This window comes from Colossoma macropomum, unplaced genomic scaffold (genome assembly GCF_904425465.1).
Source record: "Colossoma macropomum unplaced genomic scaffold, Colossoma_macropomum, whole genome shotgun sequence".
In the NCBI taxonomy this organism is placed as follows: Eukaryota; Metazoa; Chordata; class Actinopteri; order Characiformes; family Serrasalmidae; genus Colossoma; species Colossoma macropomum.
This window is the reverse complement of record NW_023495681.1, coordinates 92,939-116,139: the sequence shown is the minus strand read 5'-3', so window position 1 is coordinate 116,139 and position 23,201 is coordinate 92,939. Positions and strand designations below refer to the sequence as shown.

Genomic DNA, 23,201 nt, shown 5'->3' with positions numbered 1-23,201 from the left:
TCTGTAGTGTTCTATAACATTACTTATATGAGGTCCCTAGATTCATGTCCACTAAATTCTGATTCTGTTTTTACTCTAATAAACACACAAAGCCTTCTCCTGTTCCCAAACACCAGAATTTTGACTCCAGTATTTGAGAGCTGCTGATATATTATTTGATATATTAAACCAGAAAATCCAAGCAGGAAGGCTAAATTCACAGTCTTTGTGGAGAAGCTTTTATTTGAAAAAGTTTAGCATGTTGAATACTCCCTCTCTCCTGGTGAGCTCTGTGACCCAAATGGCTGAACATGGTGTTGTAGGAGAGCCACCTTCAAGGGGAGGAGTCCAGCAAGAAACTCAGGTGGTCTCCTAAAATAGGCTACAGTGCCATCTAGTGAATAAAATCATTTACAAGACCTAAAATGAATTGACTCTAAATTATTCAAATTCACCTTTGGGTCCTATGAGGACAGATTTTATGTTGATCTTGGTACCCTTGGACAGAGTGACAGTTACAAAATCTCACAAAAAGTAATGTCAATGGAGATGACTGAAGTACTGTTATTGGCTGTATCCAGTTAATCTGTTTCCCACAGACAGAATGAGCAGACCCACCTTGCATCAAACAATGTTGGGATCACTGAACAAGCTTATGAGAACGGTTGGATGCCAGTCAAACATTTTTGTGTGCTTTAAAATGAGAAGACGTGACAAATGTGAGGTTACCATGAAAGAAATGTTAAAGACCATCTAAATGAACTTTTATCATTTCTTTTTTTGTTGTCATTTTCCATTACACAGTGTTGTAATAGTAACTGCTTATTGAAATGTGTCTTACAACACTTTTAGAACTTGTAAAATCTTGTTAAATATAAAATAATAAAATTTACTACTACAATTTTGAGTTAATTGAACTTCTAATAGTAAACAGGACAAAATTCTGGGTCTTACATTCTGATTAGAACTCAAAATGTAAACACAATGAACTCAAAACGTTAAGCCAAGCTGCTTTTTTCCCCCCATTTAAACAGCTTTTATCTGCCCAAAGCTATGGATACTCCTTATTCAAATACAGTCTGCTATATACAGGTTCTTGTCAGTCTCTGTTATCAGTAATCTCTCAGACATCACTTCCACAGCCTTCTTCATTTGTGGCGCAGAGCTTCAGGAAGATGATTCTAAGTTATTGTATAATAATGGTATTCATTTCATGTAAGTTCCAACATTTTTAAACAGTCACTGTTATCTCTGAGAACGTTCTGTCTTATGAGAGTATGAGAACATGCAGTTAATAACTATTAGTTATTGCTGTCTCTAAATGAATTTACTATTGTCTTTCAATATGTATCATGTATAATAGCATTAAATTACAATGAATGCTATTGTATTAATTTCATTAGTTTTATTTTTTATAAGACATCATAGTTTTCCAATATTGTGCTTATCTGCCTTTTTTTCAGATACTTATGGACAGTCACTGACCTCGTCTGAATCAGTGGTGGAGAAACCTGGGAAATCGGTCACTCTGTCCTGTTCTGTGTCTGGACTTTCTCTTAGCTGGTTGCACTGGATCCGTCAGAAACCTGGACAAGGACTGGAGTGGATTGGCCGCATTGATACTGGCACAGGCACTATATTTGCCCAGTCACTACAAGGCCAGTTCTCCATCACTAAAGACACCAGTAAAAACATGGTCTACCTGCAGGTGAAGAGTCTGAAAGCTGAAGACACGGCTGTTTATTACTGTGCACTGGAGTCACACTGACACAAAAAGGCTACAGACTCGCATAAAACCTGTGTAAGAACAGTGCGTAGACACCCGCTTAGTGGGAAACAGAACCATAGACACATTCATTATCAACAACACTGTGAATTTACACATAGTGCTTTGTTTTGATCCTGTTTTTGTCAGGCTCATCTGTTAACTTGCCTTTGGGAATTTCTCTCTGGCCAGCAAACGAGGCTGATGTTGGCTTATCAAAACACACATGCAGATGTTTTATGTAACAATTTTTTTTCTATGTTTATTAAAAATCATATGAATTATATACCTTATAATATATTTATAATATTACAAAAATGCATATGAATTATATACCTAGTGTTTTTTCATATTGTCTCCGGACTGCCCAGCAAATCCCCACATAAGAGTCAGTGTGTCTAACTGAGTAACTGACTGACTGACCGACTGGCTGATCACCATTGTTGAAATGCATAAACTTATTTTAATGAAGGGACATTGGTGCCTACATACCCATAACCACAAAAGTAGGGCTGGCATACACATAATGAAAGAAAGCATGAAATGCATTCATTGAAACTTGTTATACATCTTCCAAAAACAACCAAAGGTCTTCCTGATAACAGACTCAGTAACACAGATGTAAGTACAGTGAATTTATTTGAGCTCAGGCTCTGTCTGAATTCACTGCTCACCTTGCAGAATAAGTGGTGTTAGTAATGTTTCACTCTTTTCTGGTGAGGATAAAGTCACCAAGCACTAGTACATGACAAGTAATTCCACCAGAATAAAAAACTGGTGTAGTATTTTGATATTTTGAACGCTACTTTTTGAGTTATGTCTTTGTAAATACTCTACCAATGTTAGCTAGCTTGGAAGGTATACTGCTAGCACTATTACCTTATATGCTAGCAACTATTTTTTGCAGTCTCAATATAAAATGGTGATTCTGTGTAACAGTAACAAAGACATTTGTGTGAATACAAATCATCTTAGAGTTTGTTATTGGGTCATTCTACAGGAACGTCCATTTTTGTGTCCCTAGCGTTTAGAGATATGTTACACTTTAAAAACATGTTAGGGCTACAATTTATTTATATTTTAAAATAAAACAATGCTATTTTAACAATCACGCCTTCTTCAGCAATGAATTTAGCAATATTGTTTTACAAATGGATTAAATTACATATTTTGGTGGATATTCCATGACCGACAACATGTGGTTTGATGCTCTGTAGCAGCCATTTTGTAAAATGCATATATAAAAAAATATTATGCAATATTATAAATATAAAAATATTATGTATATATATTTTATATATATATATTTTTAGCAAAAATGTCTCTGGTGTTACCTTTCTCATGTGTAACACCAGTGAGGATTGGTAACACCCATGGATAGGTAGAAATGTGGACGTTTCTGTAGAATGACACTATTATAATAATCCCAGTTGTAGCTTTGGCTAATTTAAATTTAACTAAAGAACTAACTCATCTTCATAGGTAGATTCATGACTTAGCAGTAAATACAGCATGTCAGAATTATTAAACAAATCCTACCTGACTGTATTAATACACCTCACATTATATATTGTGCAATCAAGAACTAGCAGATTTGAATTGCTGGTCTATTTAAAATAACCTCATCCATGCGCTGACTCATCCACAGGTCCAAAGTTTTGCTACATGCTTTCATAACCTAAGAATAACTCAACTAGTTTGCATTGTAGTCCCTGTAAATACTGAATAATAAGCCTTAGTATGTAATAAACCTGTGTCTAACTACAAATATAGTCTATGTCTACACTCCCATGTAGAGAAAGGGCCAAGTCACAAATATAATGGATTATATTGATGGTTTTGGGCTGGTCAGAGTCAGTTCAACCCTACAGAGCATGTTTGGTCTCACATTAAACATAAACTAGCTCAGCAGTGTTTTTTCGCTGTTTGAAGCCGTCAATGCTGAGTGGAAAAATACTGACTCTTCTTTCTGTAAAAGAAATGAAAGGGAATAGTTTTGCCATTTTTGGCTTGGCCCAATTTTTGAGCAAGCTATTGTTTGTATAGCTGTGTTCCTCCTTGTGTTTTATTTTTCCCAAAGAAGCCACATGAACCAAAAGAAGAGCCATATTTACAGAAATTTACCAAAAATCTGCCTATTTAGGAAAACTGTCGGCTGATTGATCTTTTCAGAATATACAGTGCAGCCAATACAAAGTGATGCATGCAAACACTCTGCCTTTTATCCTTTTATACTGGTAACATATGGCAAGATGTGCAGGTTCACTTTAAGTCTTTGGTTGCTGCTTGCTATTGTAGAAGTATGTACAAAATAGTGGGTTTAGTGGGACATGATCACTGGTTGGTGAGGCATTATCCTAATTCAACCCCAAATATCCAAGCTGAAGAAGTGCCCCTTTAAACAAACTGAAAGGTCCTCAAAAATATGGAAATGGAATTACTCTTTTCAATGAAGAACAACAAGTACTTGCTGTTTATTTGATTAAATGGAATTATTATGTCATCACAATTGAAATTCATACAGAGCTTATTGTTTACACTGGTTTTGGTTTTATGCTTTCATAGTTCTAACAAGCTTTCAATATTTCTTAAGTTCACTATGTGTTCACATGTTCTAAGCTGCCCTACTGGTCATAAACACAGTATTTACACTAAATTATACATTTAATCAACTAGAAAAAGCATATTTTGCATAATATGTTGCGTATGAAGTCTGTGTGTTAAAATACAGAAAATAAGTGAATCCCAAGTTAATCTGCTCCACTTTGTGGACACTCCCTGTTCAAATACAGTCTGGCTTATAAAGCAAATTCTTGACCTTCTTTGTCATCAGCAACATCTCAGAGAACACTTCCACACACTCTAGAACATCTTAACTGTTTAGTTCAGAGCTTCAGCAAGAAGATGAATCTAAGTTATTGTATTTTAATGGTACTAGTTTCATGTAAGTTCCAGATTTTTAGAGTGTTACTGTTGTGTCTAAGAATATTCTTTTTTTTTTGTAAGTATAAAATGATGAAGTTAATAATTCTAATTATATTAATAATTATCTAATTATGCTTTTTTCCCAGATACATATGGACAGTCACTGACCTCCTCTGAGTCAGTGGTGGAGAAACCTGGGAAATCGGTCACTCTGTCCTGTTCTGTGTCTGGTATCTCAATGAGCAGCTACTGGATGCACTGGATCCGTCAGAAACCTGGACAAGGACTGGAATGGATCGGTTACATTGATACTGGCACGGGCACTAGCTTTGCCCAGTCACTACAGGGCCAGTTCTCCATCACTAAACTATACTCTGCACAGGGGGGGGGGGATCTCCAGGAATTGAGGAAAGTATTAACACTCAATATACTTTTAGAAAATATTTAATTATCATGTGAATCCTCTTCACAGTGAAGAGCATTTATAAGTGCATCTATAAATCTAGAAACTGTGTCTGTCTGGTTTGTTAAAGTGCATTTGTAAACATTACCTCAGTAAAGAAGGTCATTACTAAGTAGCATTACCATTTATTCAAAATTTTACAGAAGAGCAGCTAAAAATGGGAAACATTTATCAAAAATTACACTGAAGTGTCAACAAATTTTAAGTGTTTTAACTATATTTAACTACTTACACACTATTTAGTGTATCCAACCCTTACCATTGTTAGTTAAATTGTTGAGCTGATCTTCAGGAAGACAGCAGGTTTGAGTTATGGCCTTAATGTGCCCTGATCCACCACATTTCACCAAACATTGTGCACAAATTCCATTTCTTTAATAGGAACACAATGAAAATACTTGGCCATGCTTAGAAGTTGACATGCATCAAGAGATAGCTGTAATGCTGAGTTGATGAGCCACATATTTGCAGATGTAAAATAAACCACAAGGTTTGTTAAAAGGAAAATGACATGTTAACACCAGACCAGGTCAAAAGGTCAGTCTACACTGGCAAAACAGAGGCAATACCTCAGAATGAGAGAGACAATCTGACAGGTATGTATACAAGAGCAAACAGGTCAAAACTATTACAGTTCAGGTGACTGGGATCTGCTGACTGACTGATGATTGGATGAACGGGTCATTTGACTGGCTGTTGCATGTTGGGAATTGGAGTCCATAAGATAGTTTGCGTCTGTTTGAGAGCTAGGAGGCCTGACAATAGCACAATACAAATTTGGCATGAAAATGAGTTTAAGTAATTTTACAAAGAAATTTTACAAAGAAGATTCAGGGACAGGTAATTTTATTCATTTTAAAAAATATATCCAAAATGCTAGCTAGTTTGTCATAGTTGTTCAGTTGTTTGCTGTGCTTCAATTTTGTGTTTGTAGTTATTATCTTTTAAAGTTCACTCCAACGGCAGTGAGTATTTTAAAAAAGTAGATTAACTGCTTACAGAACGACTGAACTGAAATATTGACCAAGTGTAACAACATCACTAAGAATAATATTTAAATTTACATCACCTGTTTTACTGTTAATAACTAGCAAAAAAAAAAAGTTCAACATTTTATGACTAAAATTTAATCTTTTCAAAAAAAAATTTAAAATTAATTTAGATTTCTTGTAGTGCTAAATTTTTAGCAGATATATAATTAGCAAATTAAAGCAAATTATAATTATTTGTTATTTGTTAAAGATTATTTTAATTATTATGTGTGTATAAAATAAGCATTACCTTAAAACGCAGGAGGCTGGGGAAGGTTTTTGTACAGGCACTCCAGAGCTACACATCACTGTGAGTTTCTATATCGCACGCAGTAATATACAGCTGCGTCTTCTGTCTGCATGTTCTGGCCTTGTAGGGTCACTGTGCTGCTGGACGTGTCTTCAGTGATGCTGAACCTGCTTTTCAGTGAATCTGTGTAACCTGCGCCTCCACCTCCACAAACGTGTCCAATCCTTTGCATCGCTTTCCCTGCGGGATGTCGGATCCAGTTTGTACAGTAGCTGCTATCAGTCAAGGAATATCCAGAGACCTTACATCCAATGGTCAAAGACTGCCCAGGCTGTACGACCAGATGAGCTGGCTGATCAAAACCAACTTGTCCACAGACAACTGCAATAGAAGCAATACAGTAATTTAACACTAAAACAACGTATACAATAAACAACACTCAATGTTATTTGCTATGCTGACATTAAGAATACAGTAGCTACCAATGTGACAAATAGTGAGATGAACTTACAGGATGCAGCTGCAAGCAGCATCAGAAAACATGCAAGGTTTGGTAACATGGTTTATGTTGAGGCTGTACTGGTGGAATATGTTATTCCAAGATCCTGCTTTATAATAAAACAAGAGGGAGTAAATTTACATCGGTTTTCCTTGTAGGTGGGGTTTTCTGACCCCTGGCTAAGGTACTTAAACAACAACCAATCAACTAGTTTCATGTTGTACTGTAAATGCTGTAGTTGCCTGCTCCAGCTTGGTCATCATGAACCTTACTGTATATCTTACTGCTCAAATCCAGGATGACACCAGATCACATGTCATTTGTATTTTAAAGGTTCAAAAAGAAGGATGGACATATCAAAAAGAGAATTAATCTACTGTAATATGGGTCACGTGGGTCAGTGCTCTGAGGGCATCAGTGGGCCTGAGTCCTTTGGGTGATCAATAACATACTGAATTATCAGTCTAGCCCTGTGATTGACTGTCGACCTGTCCAGGGTGTTTCCTGTCTTATGCCCAGTGACCGCTGGGATAGGGTCCAGCAACCTCCGTGGCGCAGGAGGACAAGCGGTTTAGATAATGTGTGGGAGCAAAGAAGCTGCATCCTGTCTGCAAATGCATTAAATCCATGGCCAGGAGTCCAAGAAGGTATAACTGACTTCGCTCTTTCTGGGTGGGTAGGATGCTCCTCCCTCTCCTCCATCGCTTAGTGTGATGCTAGCCAACTCAGGCATCTGTTAACTGACATAAAAGAATTAGCAGTTAGCATTGTTCTCCAAGAAATGTCTAATGAAGTTGTTTAGGCAGCAGGTGGAAAAGATAAGAGGAGACTGAACTAGCAGCTGGAACTAACCATGACTAAAACTGGGAGGAAATTGAGTAAAATAACAAAAAATATTATTATTATTATTAATTCTAAATGGAGAAATGGTCAGCCCAGTAAAGCAATAGAGTGTATGAAAGTATTTAATTGCAAAAGAAGGCAACATCAAATACTACAATACAAGTACTATAAACAGGACTGCCAATAACTGTGTTTCCATTTTTTTCTAGGAAAAAAATGTTCATCTTGGTTGTGCTGGACAATTATTAAATACTTCATTTTTTAATAAAGTTATTACTAAGAGATCCCTAATTTAATGGTTATAAATTCTCTGTTCCTCTCAAAATGTCTGTGTTCTTTGTTTCTAGGTTCCTTATCATCACTCATGTGTCCTTAATTAGATGCATAATAATAGAAATCACACACAATGCCTGCTCCTGTTCTCAAACTTGCATTATTATTTTATTTCAAACAAATATTTCAAAGAAACGTCTTTCAGAAACTTCTCTGAGCAAACATTGGGATTTGGAGCATAGCTAAAGATGTTAAACATTTGCTGAGGAGCTGCTGGTTGGTCTTCAGATGATATGCATATATATATATATATATATATATATATATATATATATATATATATATAATATATATATATATAGCACCAGAAAATCCTAACATAAAGGCTAAGATCACAGTCTTTGTGGAGAAGCTATTGTTTAAGCATAACAACTCTACCTCTCTCTTGGTGAGGGATCTCTGTGAGCTCCGTAGCCTAAATGACTGAAAATGACGTTGTAAGAGAGCAACCTTCAAGGGGAGGAGTCCAGCAAGAACCTCAGAAGTCTCTCTATCCAATTGAAGGGCTCGTAAATCTGGTTAGGGTACAGTGCCACCTAGTGAATAAAATGGTACTGAAACAGGAAATCATTCATTCTAAAATTAACCCCACAAAAAGGGAAAGTCTACAGAGATGACTGCATAGACATAATGATCAGATATAATGAGCGTATATCCATAGACATAATGAGCATAATGGCCTTCTATTCCATATCTAAACATTGTCACATCACAGATTTTGATTATGAGAATAGCTGAGATGTCAATCAAACATTTCTGTGTGCTTTAAATTGAGAAAAAATATTAAAAACTCTCCTTTTTGTTTTTTTTCCATTTACATTAACTATTATTGTTTCTTTTTCTTGTTATTATTTATTTTAAACAACAGTAGATGCTAGTTGCAATGGACCAGTTTAGAACTTGTATAAAACATAATAAAAATAATTATAATTACAAAAATTCTATTCTTTATAAATTAATAAAAATGCATACGTGTGTTTATTGCTTTCTATGGAAAAAAGTTTGCGTTAAGTCAACTTCTGATAGTTAGTTAACATGACAGAAATTTGTGCCTTTCCTTTTGATGACTTCTTGTTCAGAGACTTTTATCTACCCAAAGTTGTGGACACTCCTTATTCAAATACAGTCTGGTATATTAAACATGTTCTTGGCTTCCCAGTTAATCTCTCAGACAACACTTCCACAGCACTCTCGATTTATGGTTCAGAGCTTCAACAGGAAGATGAATCTTAGTTACTGTATATTAATGATACTAATTTCATGTAAGTTCCAGACTTTCAGACTGTTATTGCTTTCTCAGAGATTCTGAGACTATGCAGTTAATAAATTCTACTTTTATATCTCTAAGAGAATTTATCATATATATATATATATTTTTTTTTTTCAAAATGGGAAGGTATAATAGAATATACTTAAAATCATTGATGTTTCATTTATTTCATTAGTTTAACTTCTTAATGTTTTTTCCCACTATTATACTTATCTGCCTATTATTACTGTTTTTTTCAGATACTAATGGACAGTCTCTGACCTCCTCTGAATCAGTGGTGGAGAAACCTGGGAAATCGGTCACCCTGTCCTGTTCTGTGTCTGGGCTTACTCTTAGCTATTTGCACTGGATCCGTCAGAAACCTGGACAAGGACTGGAGTGGCTTGGCCGCATTGATGATGGCACAGGCACTATATTTGCCCAGTCACTACAGGACCAGTTCTCCATCACTAAAGACACCAGTAAAAACATGCTGTACCTGCAGGTGAAGAGCCTGAAAGCTGAAGACACGGCTGTTTATTACTGTGCAAAACAGTCACACTGACACAAAAAGGCTACAGACTCATATAAAAACCTGCGTAAGAACAACCTGTAAACACTCCATTAGTGGAAACAGAACCATAGAGACATTCATTATCAACAACACTGTGATTTTGCATGTAGTGCTTTGTTTTGACTCTGTTTTTGTCAGGCTCATCTGTTAACTTGCCTTTGGGAGTTTCTCTCTGGCCAGTAAACAAGGCTGATGTTGGTTTATCAAAACACATGTGCAGGTGTTTCTTGATATTTTCTCTGGACTTCCCAGCTAAGCAGCTTATGAGAGTCCGTGCCCTTCCTGAATCACTGACTGACTGATCACCATTAAGTGCATCAGAATATAAACTAAAATAGTATTTTGATGTTTTACTGATGTGTTACTTTTTGTAAATACTTTACCAATGTAATGTTAGCTAGCTTGTATGCTATAGTGCTAGCACTATTAGCCTGTATGCTAGCAGCTAGAGAATAAGTTTTTTGGGTTATATTTTTACACTTTCAATATCAAATAATAATTTTGTGTTTACACATGATTCTATGAAACAGTAGCAAAGACTTGTGTGACTGTGCATGCAAGTACAAATCATATTGGAGTCTGTTATTATGCTAATAGCAGATCTACCACCTGCTAATTTAGATTTAGCAAGAGAACTAACTAATCTTCATAGGTTTATTTATGACATAGAAATAAATACAGCAGGTCTCAATTTTGAAAAAAATAATCTTGATTGATTGTGCTAAAAAACATCCCATTGTGGAATCTAGTGGAATCTAGAACCAGCTGCTTTGAACTGCAGTCTAGACTGGGATACGATATGGTCAAATCTTATCGTAACTTCAAAAAATTCAGTTCAACTCATCCATTTAGAGTTTATTCATAGATGCCTTATTGACGATTTCAAACTCAAACCTACATGTCATTGTCACATACGTTGTACAGTTTCATCAATGGAAAAATATTGACTCTTCTTTCTATAAAAGGCAGTATTTTTACCCACAAGCCTCAGCATTTAAACACATTTAAAAGAAAAGCTATCCCATTCTACATTACTTTATGTGTGCGTGTCATTCTTGCTAATTTACTGACTAATGATTGTTGATGTTGTTAAGACCATTAAACGGTTTATGTGTTGCTATCCTTGGCTTGGCCCAATTTTTTTTGAATGGGAGTGTTTGTCTCATAAATGGTGATACATCTTAAATGTAATACAAAGTAACATGTTATTTGCTGCATTTACTTCTGCTAAGAAAACAATTTTACAAAGCTGAATTATATCCAGGACTCATATGCAATCATTGAGGACATCAGGTTCACTCAAAACAGCTTGCCTGCACCACACACAACCTACCACTGTTGAAGCCTGGCAATCTCTTGCATTACATATCCTGGACATTATGCAGCATACAAACTGAAGTATAAGTCAATAGAAAGTGATGCATGCAAACACTCTTAGCCTTTTAAACTGGTAACGTATGGGAAGAAGTGCAGGTTCACTTTGAATATTTGGTTGCTGTAGAGGTATGCACAAAATAGTGGGTTTAGTGGGACATGGTCACTATGATCCAAGTTGAAGACGTGCCCTATAGACAGCCCCCCCTCACCCCCCGGGGCCTCAATTGTTCACTAATCTTGAAGGAAGAAGACATGATTCCATTAAGCTTTTCAAGGGAGAATATTTCAAGTACTTGTTATTTGTCCTATTTGATAAAATGGAAAACACATACAGAGCATTTTGGAAGCCTTATTTTATACTTGTTTTATTTTCGTCTTTCATATTTATCACACACTTCCAATATTTCTGCACTCTGCCATGAGTTTTCACATATTCTAATCTGGCTATACTTTTCATAAACACAATACTGAAACACTTACCCAGTCTTGGAAAAACTAGTTTACAACAAATTTTAAATTTCCTCAAGAAATCATTGACATTTCTGAATACATGTATTATTTTCAAGGACAAGTAAAGTCTTTTTTGTTAAACTAGAAGAAACAAACTTTGCATGATATGCAACATGTGTAATCAGAGTTAAAATACAGTAAATTTAATTGTCCCAAGCTAATCAGCCCAAAGTTGTGGACACTCCCTATTCAAATACAGTCTGGCTTATAAAGCAAGTTCTTGGCTTTATTTGTTATCCGCGATCTCTCAGACAACACTGTCACACACTCTAGAACATTCTAACTGTTTTGTTCAGAGCTTCAGCAAGAAGATGAATCTAAGTTATTGTATTTTAATGGTACTAGTTTCATGTAAGTTTTACATTTTTACACTGTTATTGTTACCTCTGAGAATATCCTCTCTTCTGAAAGTATAAAATGATGCAGGTAATAATTCTAATTATGTTAATAATTATATAATTATGCTTTTTTTTCCCAGATACATATGGACAGCCACTGACCTCCTCTGAATCAGTGGTGGAGAAACCTGGGAAATCGGTCACTCTGTCCTGTTCTGTGTCTGGTATCTCAATGAGTGGCTACTACATGCACTGGATCCGTCAGAAACCTGGGAAAGGACTGGAGTGGATTGGTTACATTAGTACTGGCACTAGCACTGGCTTTGCCCAGTCACTACAGGGCCAGTTCTCCATCACTAAAGACACCAGTAAAAACATGCTGTACCTGCAGGTGAAGAGCCTGAAAGCTGAAGACACGGCTGTTTATTACTGTGCAGCGGAGTCACACTGACACAAAAAGGCTACAGACTCGTATAAAAACCTGCTCAAGTTCATCCTTCTGAACATACATATTGAAGCCACTAGAGGGCAGACTACGCAAAGTGACCAACAACAGACTGAAACCATCTCAAACATAACGTTTTGCAATATCTGCAATAGATAAAGAGCTGCATGAAATATGGTATAGTGTTTGAACTACACTCTGCACAGGGGGGCAGATATCAATGGACTTCAACACACCTGCTGTGGTAGATATCAACATTTAACATATTGTTAGACAATACTTAATTATCATTGAATACTCTTCATTGCGGATCATATCTAAGTACATCCAACCCTTTGATCAGTATCTGTCTGGCTTATTAAGCACATTTGTAAACTTCTCAGACCATCTGAGTACAAAAGACCATTTCTGAATAGAATTATCATTTTATAGAAATTCTACAGAATAGCAGAGCTAAAACGTAGGAAATATATTTAACAAAAAAAGTATCTATTTAAAAATTTGCCTTTATTACAGTGTAGACAACTGTGTTTGGGCAAAATAGTGGAAGTAATCTTCAACAAGGCTGATGATTCGAGTTACGGGCTTAATAAGCCCTGATTCACCACCTTTTGCCAAAAACTGTGCCCATATTTTCCTGTTTTTATCAAGAACATGATAAAAACCTGGTCATTCTTAGAAGTTGATGTGCATAAAGGAACTGCACAATGCACAACTGTCATGATATGCAAAAAATTAATTAAGCTACTCAAAAGGTAATTAAAAAAAATACAAGAATGTAGCTACATGAGTAGCTGGCATGTATATGTTGCTAACTCTGATAGGTACTGATCTATCATCACCTATGCCAACTTTAGTCCCACCCAACCCAAACCAGACTGAGGAAAATGGCAGAAAAAAGTCATTTCAAAATCTCTTAACAGAAAAGATTAACATCATTCTTTTTCAGACAGTTGATAGTTAAAAAACATCTCTAAAACTATCGATAATAAAAGAAGATCAGTAGACAAGGGCTTTAATGGTTATTATGACAGGAAATTAATAAATAATGGCTGATCTCTAACTTTTGCAGAAGACTGCTAAACATCCCAGAGCATCTTGTGCATTCAGACTTTCCGTGTAAGCATCAAGATTTAATCTAAATATTGGAAGAGAGCAGAGCTGCATTATAACCAGTAACATTACCATTATTGCACAAACAGTAAGGTCTACAATTTAGACTTATTTTTAACAATTTGTGAAGACAAAGAAGTTTTGTTTCCAATTATGCATACACATTTTTTGTAAACATATGGAAATGAATGGCAACATCCTCTTTATTTAAATATACTGCCTGAACTGAAGGCTTTTATCTGCCCAGAGTTGTGGACACTCCTTATTCAAATACAGACTGATATATATATACAGCACAATTTTCATTTTCACTTCCCAGTTATCAGCAACCTCTCAAAAAGGGCTTTTACAACACTCTCCATTTATGGTTCAGAACTTCAGCAGGAAAATGAAACTAAGTTATTGTATATTAATGGTACTAATTTCATGTGAGTTCCAACATTTTTCAGACTTTTACCATCTCTGAAAATGTTCTCTCTTCGGAGAGTTTGACAGCATGCAGTTCATGTTTATAATGACATTTTGTTGTTAATTATCTAATGACTCTTTTCCAGATTCTTATGGACAGTCTCTGACCTCCTCTGAGTCAGTGGTGGAGAAACCTGGGAAATCGGTCACTCTGCCCTGTTCTGTGTCTGGTTTCTCGATGGGCAGCTACTGGATGAACTGGGTCCGTCAAAAACCCGGGAAAGGACTGGAGTGGTTTGGTCGCATTGATGGTGGCACTAGCACTTACTTTGCCCAGTCACTACAGGGCCAGTTCTCCATCACTAAAGACACCAGTAAAAACATGGTCTACCTGCAGGTGAAGAGCCTGAAAGCTGAAGACACGGCTGTTTATTACTGTGCGAGAGACTCACACTGACACAAAAAGGCTACAGACTCAAATAAAAACCTGCTCAAGCTCATCTTCTGTTGGCCAGATGTGACAGAGCTGTAAACATCCTCTTAGCAATGAACCCCAGAGACATTCATCAGAGTCAACATATTTGTTAAATTAGAAGTATTTGGCGCATGTTTATGTGATTGACCACTCATGCTTTTCGTGCATGTACATATGTATTGGGGAAATGGGTGAATTTCTGATATGTCACTGTAATTTTTGGAGGCGACTGAATAGGTTGCATTTATAAAGATGACAGCAGTGAACAGTGATGTCATTGCAGAGGCACCAGTATGAATTTTGGGTACCCTGAATATTTCATATGTGAGCCCCTTGCTGCACCACATTTCCATCCTGTCACGAGAATACTACGTGCCAAATGTACTCTTTATTGTATTATAATTCCATAATTCTAACTCTTATTTAGCATTCAAAACTGCCACTTGCAAAACTGACCGAAACTGTAATGTTTGTTGCTTCTCAAAGGCATTGCATCTTGGCTATTGAAGCAGAACTGTTTAACTGGACCAGTTAAAGGTTTACATTTCTACAGTTCAGACAACATAACATCTTAACACAGAAACTGGAGGTAAGTTGCACTGTTGATAACTTTGCAATAGATTTACAAACATTTAGTTTTATTTACACTCCATCACACCATTTACATTTCACAGTTAAAGTGTGTCTTGATAATCCACACTTACCTCTAAAAACTAGGTGATATAATGTACTGTCTCATTATTACAGACTGTGACCACTGAGCTTTTACATGGAGGGGTTGTCTGGGGGGTGACAATGCAAGATGCATTGATGAATAGTGGGTTGCCAGCACCATTTAATTAAATGCATTACATGTGTGATGTTTATGCAGTGATAATCATGTTATTTATATGTGAGTATTAGTACACAGAGATTGTCTAACTGATTGTATTTTAGGGTTTATTTTCTTGATTTTTTTTCCTTTGTTTTTTGTGCTCACACTGTGTGGGCAAAGGTGACTACATGATAAATGATGTTGCACTGGGCTGCTCATTTGGAGGTATTTTCCTCATGTGTAAATAAAGATCTTTATGTGGATATTTATGGGTGTGGTATGGTTGCCCTTAAGAGGTCAAATTTTGTATTAGTAAGTGCAAGCAGAAGGAAAGTGATGCATTCATTATCAATAAATGTGAACATCCGAATATTAGAATCAGGTATGTTGGAGATCAACTCTGTAGGGTGTTAGATCTCCAAGAATTGACTTGGATACATCTATTTTGGGTATCAACATTCTACAAAATGTTATAAAATGCAGTGAAAAGAGATGAACACTCAACATAGCATTAGAAAATATTTCATTATATATATATATATATATATATATATATATATATATATATATATATATATATATCGTTTTATTATGTGTTTATACTAGCACATAGATGATTTTTAAATGGTGTGAGAATCACACTGAACATGCTCTCTGGCAGTTAATATGATGTTATGATTAAAATTGCCTCTGTAGTCTAAGACCATTTCTATGGATTCTCCCAGTATATGAGACGGATATGTGGGATTCCCAAAACAGTACATTGATTGTGCGACAGAGTTTTATTATTCAAGTCTCTATTCTATTGAGTTTAGAGACATACTTTGATAGATATATTTACCTAATTTTATGTACTTAGTATAATTGGACAGTGCTCCTTCCATAGTTACTTAATTATCATCACAAACTCTGAACATACATATTGAGGCCACTTGAGGGCAGACTATGCAAAGTAACCAACACACACCCACACAGACTCAAACCATCACAAACCTAATGTTTTGCAATGTCTGCAATTGATATAGAGCTACATAAAATATGCCATAAAATCATTATATTAATGTCTATACAAGGAGATAAGAACAGAGCATTAAAGCAATAGGAGAAGGTTCATCAAATATAATGGTTGTTGATGGTTTTGACCTGGTCAGAGTCCAGATTTAAATCCTATACTGGGTCTTACATTAAGAGCAAACTAGCTCTGCAATGTTTTTGTTTAAGCCGTCAATGCCGAGTGGAAAAATACTGACTCTTCCTTCTGTAAAAGATTGTCTGCAAATTTACATACAAAACTTCAACATTCCAAAAATCTAAGTGAAAAGTTATCCAATATTAAGCTACTTTATCTATTTGTTTAATGTTTTGTTGTTAAAACCTTTATGAGTTTAATATATTAAGGCTATTAAAAGTAGTTTGGTGGAGACATTTAAATGTAAGCTACAGGTTTACTTGAGGCAACAGAAATAACATTCTGAATTCTAGTGATATTACTTGCATTTTGCCAAATTAAATTATATAATTACATAGTTAATTACATAGTTATATGACGGTTCTGTTAGCATTCAGTTTAACTGCGTTCTACAGGCTCTTGTCTGCAATTCTGATGTGATATTTTCTTCTATTTTAGATGTCAGGAAATGACAAACATGGCAAAAGAACAATATTTTGAACCTTAGGTCTTTGAATGTTTATAATTTGGCTTAAGAAAGAAAATACAAATCAACACAATCTTGTTTAAATGGTAGCTGGTGTCAGTTGAGATCAGAGACTAAACTTACATACATACATACGTACATCATCTAAACCGCTTATCCTTCTGGGTCGCGGTGGGGTGCTGGAGCCTATCCCAGCTGTCATTGGGCGGAAGGCAGGATACACCCTGGACAGGTCGCCAGTCCATCACAGGGCAGACAGACAGACATACACAGTCACACACACACTTAGGGGCAATTCAGCATGTCCAATTGGCCTGACTGCATGTTTTTGGACTGTGGGAGGAAACCGGAGTACCCGGAGGAAACCCACGCAGACACGGGGAGAACATGCAAACACAGAAATGACCCTGGTCACCCGGCCGGGAATCAAACCCAGGCCATTCTTGCTGTGAGGTGACAGCGCTACCCACTGCGCCACCGTGCCGCCCCGAGACTAAACTTGATGAGACTAATTTCTGAGTGCAAGTCTGAGACAATGCAAACAAAAAAAGTCCTGTCTCCAGATATGAGTACCACAGCACTAGAAAACCTAAACAAAGCTTCTGCAAATTATAAAAATACTCTGTGTTTCTTATTTCCTTTTTGTGGAAGAAATCTATATGTAGTATGTCAAGGTTAATTCACCAATTAACCCCTCTAAAATTCCAGGCTTTTTAAGGTTATAAAAGTGTGTAATAAAATTTCATGCCCACCAGTGGATCCTGTCCATTTAAGGGGTTAAGGGTACTTTAATGATCATGATGGAAATATATTTCTTTACAAATCATTATTTGTAATTTTCTTTTTCATGATGTTTAACAGTCAGACACCACCATCGATTTATTCATTGCCAGTCAAAACAGCTATTGAGTACAAATGATTCATTTTCATCAAGAAAACAAGCTGAAAATGCATATTTAACAGAAAATTACACAGAAGAATATTATCTATTATATCTGCAAAAACACAACTGGAAATATAATTACATGTGGAAATACAATTTAGACCTTTTTTCATTTTGGAGGCTAAGAAGTTTTGTTTTCAATTACAGAAAAACAATTTCACATAAGAGTATTTGAGTTATAATGCAGAACATATTAAAATGGAAACATCTCTTTATCTCAATAACCTGGAATGAAGACTTTTATTTGCCCAACACTGTGGACACTCCCTATTCAAATAAACTCTGGTATAAATGGAACATTCTTTCTCCCAGAGATCAGTGATCTCTCAAACAACACTTCTACAACATTGTACGTCTTTGCTACAGAGCTTCAGCAGGAAGATGAATCTAAGTTTATATGTTTTAATGGTACTAATTTCATGTAAGTTCCACATTTTTTAGACTGATATTTTTATCTCTGAGAATATTCTCTCTTCTGAGAGTAAGAGAACATGCAGTTAATAATTCCTATCTGATTATGATGTTAATTGTCTTTTTTTTTTTTCTCAGATTCTTATGGTCAGTCTCTGACCTCCTCTGAATCAGTAGTGGAGAAACCTGGGAAATCAGTCACTCTGTCCTGTTCTGTGTCTGGTTTCTCAATGGGCAGCTACTACAATGGGCAGCTGGTGAAAAGATGGCATCAGGGTAGTTACCAATCAATTACGAGAGTCTGATGATGCTGCATTCAGTAATTAGCATAATTTACTATGATAGGTTAATTTACTAAGCAAACAACAACTGAGCTCTGTGAGCGACATTCTGAAGAAGGCTATGCGACGGTAAGATGAGTTAAATATCAAAAAAATGGTCAGCTATAATTGTTTATCATGCCAACTATTTTCTTTTTTACAACATACATAAGTTGCAGGTTCCTTTCCACTGTGCTGTCTGGCCAGCTTTCTAATCATTAGACTCATCAGGGCAGCCTAAATAAAATTAAAGACATCTGTGGTGTTTGAAATATTTTTTTAATGGTAGTGTTGTTCACTGAAAAAAGGTGATTTATTTTCAATTAATTTAATTGATTTAAATACAAACTTTTTTTCATGGATGACTAAAATACGTTACATCAACAAAGTTTATATTTGTCTGGAAATGATAAAGAGATTTTAGTTATGAGAGAAAAAATAGCGCATTATTTTTGTGTCATTTATATAATCATATTTTTTTATTTTATTTTTTTTTTTATCAGTATGCCCTCTTAATATAATCTCTGGGGCTTACCAGACCACCCCATTCTGAAAGCTATGCCCCTGTTTATAAGGTACAAATTCAAAAACACTACACATTTTCAGGAGAACATTGGATTTGAACATTTGTTATTATAGTAATTATAGGTCCCTTTCTATTAATAGCTAATGTATATCTTTATAACCCTTAACTCTGAAAAACTCATCCCACTGTCTTCCCCATTTTTGCTTTACTGCTTTTTTACATTTCCTGGCATTTTTGAAAGGCTGATATTTGTTTTTGGGTGGCATCTTCATTTCAATCAAAATGTTTTCTTTTTGTTTGTTTTTTTTTCTTACAGACAATGACCAGGCTTGATTCAAACTAACCAAATGTAAAATAACTACCATCCTTTACACGACTGTTATTATTACTAAGCATCTGATACTTTCTGTTCTGTTTTGAACTGTTTTGAACAGAGATGGTTCTTAAATGGTAGAGCGAGCATCACACTGAACACTCTCTCTATCAGGTAAGATGATCTAAACATTATAATGCTGGGCTCTGATTGATAAAACTCTATTTTTAGGAATTCTCCTAGCATATGAACCGAGAGTGAGCTTCTCAATACAGTACATAGATTGTGTGATACAGTTTTATTATTATTAATATTTATATTATATTATATTTATATTATATTATATTATATTTTTATTATTATTAATATTTATAATATTTATATTTCTATTCAATTTAGGGACAGACTTTGGGGATTGTGACAGACATATAAACTTAATTGGATGTACTTGGTAAAAATAGCAAACTTTTTTAAAGTTACTGAAGTATCAGTACAAACTCTGAATATACATACTGAGGCCTCTAGAGGGCAGACTATGCAAAGTAACCAAATCACTCCCACCTACATACAGAATACTAAACATCACTTCTTGCAGTATCTGCAATAGATTTGGAGCTACAGAAAATATGACACATACATGTATTATTGTCTGTACAGGGTGATGACAACAGGGCATGGAAGTAACAGAAGGAGCTTCTCCTTTGCTCACTTGGTGTTATACTGTTAGTTTCCTTCTAAAATTTGAATAGATTGATTTGAAGCCTCTAGAGGGAAGAATATGTAAACTCAGGCTCCACCACCCCTTTATAATCACTCACTACACAAAACTTGTATGAGCCACATCAGCATTTAGACTCCACTGTGACAGCTTTAGGTTCATAATGAGGATTCCAAGCATCATTTGTTTCATCTTATGGTCCATACAAAGTAATTACTTATAGCATATGTAGTGATATAATGATTGATTTTAGTATATCATTGAGATGTATTGCCTGCTCAGATTTATAGGGTATATTTTAATGGAGTTGATTTCAGCGTGAATTACTCTGTTTCATTTAGTTTCATTGTTTGTTGCTATGCTCTGTCTTTTTTTTAAGGTCTCTCATGTCAGGAAATCAGGATGGATCAGTCTCCACCTCAGGTGAAGAAACCTGGAGAAAGTGTGAAGATTTCCTGTAAGATTTCTGGATATGACATGACAGAGCACCTCATGCACTGAATAAGGCAGAAACCAGGGAAAGCTCTGGAATGGATTGGATATGTAGACTCGGGTACAACTAATGAACCCACATATGCAGATTCCATGAAAGGCCACTTCATACTGACTGAGGACGTTTCTACAAGCACACAGTTCTTAGAGGCCAAGAGTCTGAGAGCAGAGGACACTGCTGTTTATTACTGCGCTCGACAACCACAGTGATGGATCTGATGGAGCAGCTGAGCAAGAAATTACAAAACATTAGGGCTGTAGTCAAGACTATGTCAAGTCTGAGACAATGACTAGTCCAGACTGAGTTGAGAGTGAAAGGGGGCAGAGATCAAGTTAAAGTTCTCAAAGAGAACTTGGTATCTGACCCCTTTAGTTTGGCATGTGTAAATGCAGTCCTGACACGATCTGGACTAGTCATAGTGTTGGACTTGAGTAAGGTGGTCTCTACTGCAGAGCAAGTTAAATCTAAGTCCAAATGAGAGTTCAAGACCTCAAAAACACTGAATCATTTTAAAGAGCAAATCTTAAAGTTGAACTGTTTCCAGTATAAATTTCTTGATATTTTCTAATCGTTTGGTGGAGGCATTTAAAAGTGAACTATACATTCACATGGCACAACAGAATTGTTACTTGGAATTCTAGAGTTCTTGACTTTTGGAGTCATTCATTTCATTTTCCTATCTTCTTAAAATCATGTTATGTAATTTCCTAATTAAATACATAGTAATAATAAACCTACACTAATTACATAGTTATTAATAATTATCTTTGCATTGAACTTAAATCATCCATAGATTCTACTCAGGGTTTCTTCATATTTGTTTTCAGTGTCAGGAAAAGGAAAATATGTTAAAAAATGTAAAGGAAATTTATTTCCTGCACCAGAAAACTGTAATTTCAATAACACGTTTTCAACAACATGTTATGCATTGAAGGTTTACAAATTACTTCAAAAAAGAAGCAATAAACATATATTTTTTTAAGGTAGTTGACGGCCAAGAGATTTAGACAGATTTAGTTATGAAGGGAAAAAAATTGCATATTATTTTTGTGTCGTTTTAATACAGCCACACTTTATTTAGTTTTCTTTTTTTCCTATCAGTATTCCACTCCAATAAAATCTCTCCAACTCATCTGACCACCCCATTCTGAAAGTTCTAGCTACACTCCTGTCTCTACTACAGAACAAGTTAAAAAAGACCCAATGAGAGTGAGACTAAGTCAAAAATGAAACCTTATCAAGAGCAAACCTTAAATTTCTTGGCATTTTCTAGCTGTTTAATGGAGGCATTTATTTTTTTATTTTTTTTTAAAGGTAGTTGATGGCCAAGAGCAAGACAAGTCCGAGCATGAACACCTTTGAGTCTGAGATATTAGATATGTCTCAAGTTCAGGCTGGAGAAGTAAAACACTACAAAACTCACACAAAACTACATCAAGTTATAAAAATTAGTGCCAGTCAAAACAAGCAGAAAACTTTAGATTTAACACAAAACTACAAATAAGCCTCAACAACTAAATATAAATACAGATGTTCACCTTTTGCTTTTGTCTCTTTTCAGCAGACTTGCTTTCAGTTTTCACACACATTTGACTGCAGTAAAACTAGCATTGGTTTGTTACCAGAATAAGTAATTTCTTAAGTTGAACCGATTCATTATTTTTTGCAATGGCAGAGATAGAAATGTGTTTACAGAGAAATGTGTTTCCCTTTTGAACCATATGAGTACATATCACATGACAGTGAGTTATAGTACAGAAAAATGTTTCATTACTAATATGGAAAAATTCACTCATCTATGTGTTTGACTGCCTGAAGCTAAAGCTTTAATCTGGTCTAAACTGTGGACACTCCCTATTCAAATACAGTCTGGTATATACAGTACACTGTTCACTATCCCAGTTATCAGAGAACACGTCCACAACATTCTCCATTTACAGTTCAGGGCTTCAACAGGAAGATGAATCTAAGTTATTGTGCTTTTATGGTACTAGTTTCATGTAAGTTCCACTTTTTTCAGACTGTTGCTGTTATCTGGAATATTCTCTCCTCTAAGAGTGTAATATAATGCAGTTAATCATTCTCAATCAATCATATTATTTACTGTCTAATCTTTTTTCCAGATACTTATGGACAAGGACTGACCTCCTCTGAGTCAGTGGTGGAGAAACCTGGCGAATCGGTCACTCTGTCCTGTTCTGTGTCTGGTTTCTCAATGAGTTACCGGCACATGCACTGGATCCGTCAGAAACCTGGACAAGGACTGGAGTGGATTGGTCGCATTGATAGTGGCACAGACACTAGCTTTGCCCAGTCACTACAGGGCCAGTTCTCCATCACTAAAGACACCAGTAAAAACATGCTGTACCTGCAGGTGAAGAGCCTGAAAGCTGAAGACATGGCTGTTTATTACTGTGCACTGTCACGTTGA

At 35.7% G+C, this 23,201-nt stretch overlaps 5 gene segments (V, D, J or C); all 5 read left to right on the top strand.

The window, feature by feature from the left end:
* The first annotated feature begins 1,142 nt into the window (after window positions 1-1,142).
* Window positions 1,143-1,747, top strand: LOC118802795. The segment is given in 2 exon segments: window positions 1,143-1,194; window positions 1,443-1,747. Coding segments are annotated over 2 exon segments (345 nt in total).
* A 7,563-nt stretch (window positions 1,748-9,310) lies between these two features.
* On the top strand, window positions 9,311-9,912 carry LOC118802816. The segment is given in 2 exon segments: window positions 9,311-9,350; window positions 9,598-9,912. Coding segments are annotated over 2 exon segments (345 nt in total).
* A 2,138-nt stretch (window positions 9,913-12,050) lies between these two features.
* On the top strand, window positions 12,051-12,993 carry LOC118802794. The segment is given in 3 exon segments: window positions 12,051-12,149; window positions 12,277-12,571; window positions 12,888-12,993. Coding segments are annotated over 3 exon segments (441 nt in total).
* Window positions 12,994-14,082: 1,089 nt separating this feature from the next.
* Window positions 14,083-14,559, top strand: LOC118802793. The segment is given in 2 exon segments: window positions 14,083-14,122; window positions 14,249-14,559. Coding segments are annotated over 2 exon segments (351 nt in total).
* Window positions 14,560-22,730: 8,171 nt separating this feature from the next.
* Window positions 22,731-23,201, top strand: LOC118802791. The segment is given in 2 exon segments: window positions 22,731-22,770; window positions 22,894-23,201. Coding segments are annotated over 2 exon segments (348 nt in total).